General features: G+C 57.6%; 1 protein-coding gene across 1 annotated transcript in view; it reads right to left on the minus strand.

Moving 5' to 3' along the window:
- Nucleotides 1-6: 6 nt before the first annotated feature.
- LOC131214309 (vitellogenin-A1-like) overlaps nt 7-2,500 on the minus strand; it is a gene marked incomplete at its 3' end in the record, with an annotated part of 5,945 nt that continues 3,451 nt past the window's right edge. The window contains exons 2-3 of the mRNA XM_058208692.1: nt 889-2,500; nt 7-808 (exon numbers count right to left, since the gene is read on the minus strand). The exon at nt 889-2,500 is cut by the window's right edge and continues 3,326 nt beyond it. Of these exons, the coding sequence (XP_058064675.1) occupies nt 7-808; nt 889-2,500 (2,414 nt within the window). The remainder of the gene's footprint in view (nt 809-888) is intronic.

The following is a 2,500-nucleotide window of genomic DNA, read 5'->3' on the forward strand; positions in this document are numbered from 1 at the left end:
GAGGACGAGGACGAGTCCGAAAGATCAAAGTCCTTGTAGTAGTAGTTGTAGCGGTTGCGGCCAGCTTCCTGCTCGCTGATCACGTTTCCGTAGTAGTACTTGGGCTTGACACAGTGCTCCTGGGCCTTGCGGTGGTACTCGGTGTAGAAGGCCTGGGCCGGTCCGCTGCAGTTCATGCCAGCGAGAGCGTACGAGGCGGCAAAGTATTCCGGCTTGCGCATGACGCACTGGTCGGGGGTGATGAAGTCGTCCTCTCCCTCTCCGTTGTTGGTGCCGCACAGGCCAACGAAGTTGTTGAAGTACGATTGGTCGGCGAAGAAGCGGGCGCGGTAACCGTCGAACACGATCTTGACGTCGTCGTCGCGGAAGCTGATCTCCAGCTCGTTACCAGGGAGAGCGTAGACGCGGATCAGAGGCTGATCGCCACCATCGTCGTTGGTGTACATCTCGATGGCGTACTTCTCGTGGATCTGCTGGGGCTTGCCGTTGATGTAGACGCTCGGCACCTCCTGTCCGCTCGGGATGATGTCGATGTTGTAGTCGTTCTGCTTGTACTGTCCGAGGATAGCCTTCAGGTACAGCTGGTTGTCTTCGCCGTGACGCGCCAGGATGGTGAACTGCTCGTCCTCGCTGAAGCCGTTCTTCCAGTTGTACTCGTAGTCCGAGTTCTTGAAGTGAGAGTCCTCGGCGTAGAAGTAGTAGTCGGGCTTCACCGTGTGCAGCACAACGTGCCAGCAGCTTCCGAGCTCGTACTCGTAGGTCTTGCCATCGAACGTGTTGACGAACTTGTTGGACAAAACGCAGGACGCTGTGGGAAGAAGCAAAGGCGGGTTAAACCGGAAGCTGTTCCGGATGTGGAGGGTGATGCCCGGGCTGGGCGCTACTTACGGTTGTAGTTTCCGCGGTAAGCGTAGGTCAGCATGCGCTCGTAGTAGTCCAGCTCAGGGTGGATGGCGAAGAAGTAGCGAGCATATTCGTTGTAGATCGGGTAGTTCTCGATGGCGAAGCTGCGGTCGAATCCGTAGAACGAAGCGTTGAAGTAATCACCGTACGGCGCCAGCTGGAAGTCGAACTTGAACTGGTCGTGCTTGCTCTGGTAGAAGTAGTCCTCGGTGAAGTACGGGAAGCTGAAGTAGCGAGCAAAGTCGAAGAACTTGTAGGTGAAGTTCTTGGCGTAGTCGGACACATCCTTGTACTCGAAGTCGAACGAGTAGCGGTCGAAGTATCCGGCCTGGCGCGTGGCGTTCTGGCACGCCGGCAGCTGGAAGTATCCGCGGTCCATCTGCTCCTTGCAGTACTGGCCGACATCGGAGATGCGCAGGAAGTGGCGGTAGTCGTCGGTCTGGGACAGCTGGCCCTTCATCGAGACGTGGGATCCTCCCTGGCACTTCTCGCCGTAGGACAGCTCCCAGTTCATGCTTCCCAGCTTGTCAAAGTTCAGCACGTTCAGGAAGTTCAGCTTGGGCAGGTTCGGGTACTCGTTGGTGGCCGAGAAGCACATCTGGAACTGCTTGCCAGAGAACGGAATGAACTCGTAGAAAGCGCTCGACGAGAAGTACGGGCTGTAGGAGAAGAACGCCAGGAAGCGCTCCTTCTCGTCAACCGGACTGTCGGCATAGGCGGTGGTGAACACGAACTCGCCCTTCTGCTGCTTGCCCTCGAACACGATTCCGAAGTCGAAGACATCGACGTCGCTGTTGCGGATACCGGCTCCGGCGTTGCGCATGAACTGCTCCTGGCGGCGCTGGCTGCCGGCGTAGTAGACGAAGGGTTGCGCGTAGTTGAACTCGTTGAAGTATCCCGAGAATCCATGGCGGCCCTTCGGGTGCTTCACGTCGGCGGTCTGGAAGTCCTGGTCGTAATCGGCCTGGCGGTGCTGGAGCAGGAACTTGACGTTCTTGACGGAAGTGCGCTGGGCATCGTAGTACAGGTTGAACTGGTGGTAATGATAGGTCTCAAACGCGAACGGATAGACCAGGGCAGAGAAGTAGTCCTGCTGCTCGTAATGCTTCATGAAGGTGGCGAAGTTGAAGAAGTCCTTGTCGTACTTGGCCTGGAAGCGGAACGCAACGCCGAAGAAGCGCTCGCCGAAGGCGTAGTCGAAGGACTTGGTGGTCTGGCGACGATCGTGCAGAACGTGCACGGTCGACTGCTCGGGCATCGGGCGCAGGTCGGTGATGTCCTTGTATCCGGTGTACGGCCACGAGCTCAGGTGGAACATCAGGAAGTCCTCCTTGGGTTCCAGCGGCTGCACGTTCACTTCGTAGTCGTTGTTCTCGAAGTCGAATCCAAAGTCGAAGCTGAAGGGGAAGTAACCCTGCATCTTCTTCTGGTATCCGGCGACATAGCGCTGGTGGTCGAAGGGCGTGATGAAGCCAACCTTGGCATCGACCAGCCGAGAGTACGCCATGTTGACGTCCGCGGATCCGTTGAACCAGCGCGGCATGCGGATGAAGTCGTCGAACTCGTGTTCCGGGTGGCCAGTGGGGGTCTTGAAGAT

Source organism: Anopheles bellator, unplaced genomic scaffold (assembly GCF_943735745.2).
Source record: "Anopheles bellator unplaced genomic scaffold, idAnoBellAS_SP24_06.2 scaffold00503_ctg1, whole genome shotgun sequence".
NCBI classification, from domain to species: Eukaryota; Metazoa; Arthropoda; class Insecta; order Diptera; family Culicidae; genus Anopheles; species Anopheles bellator.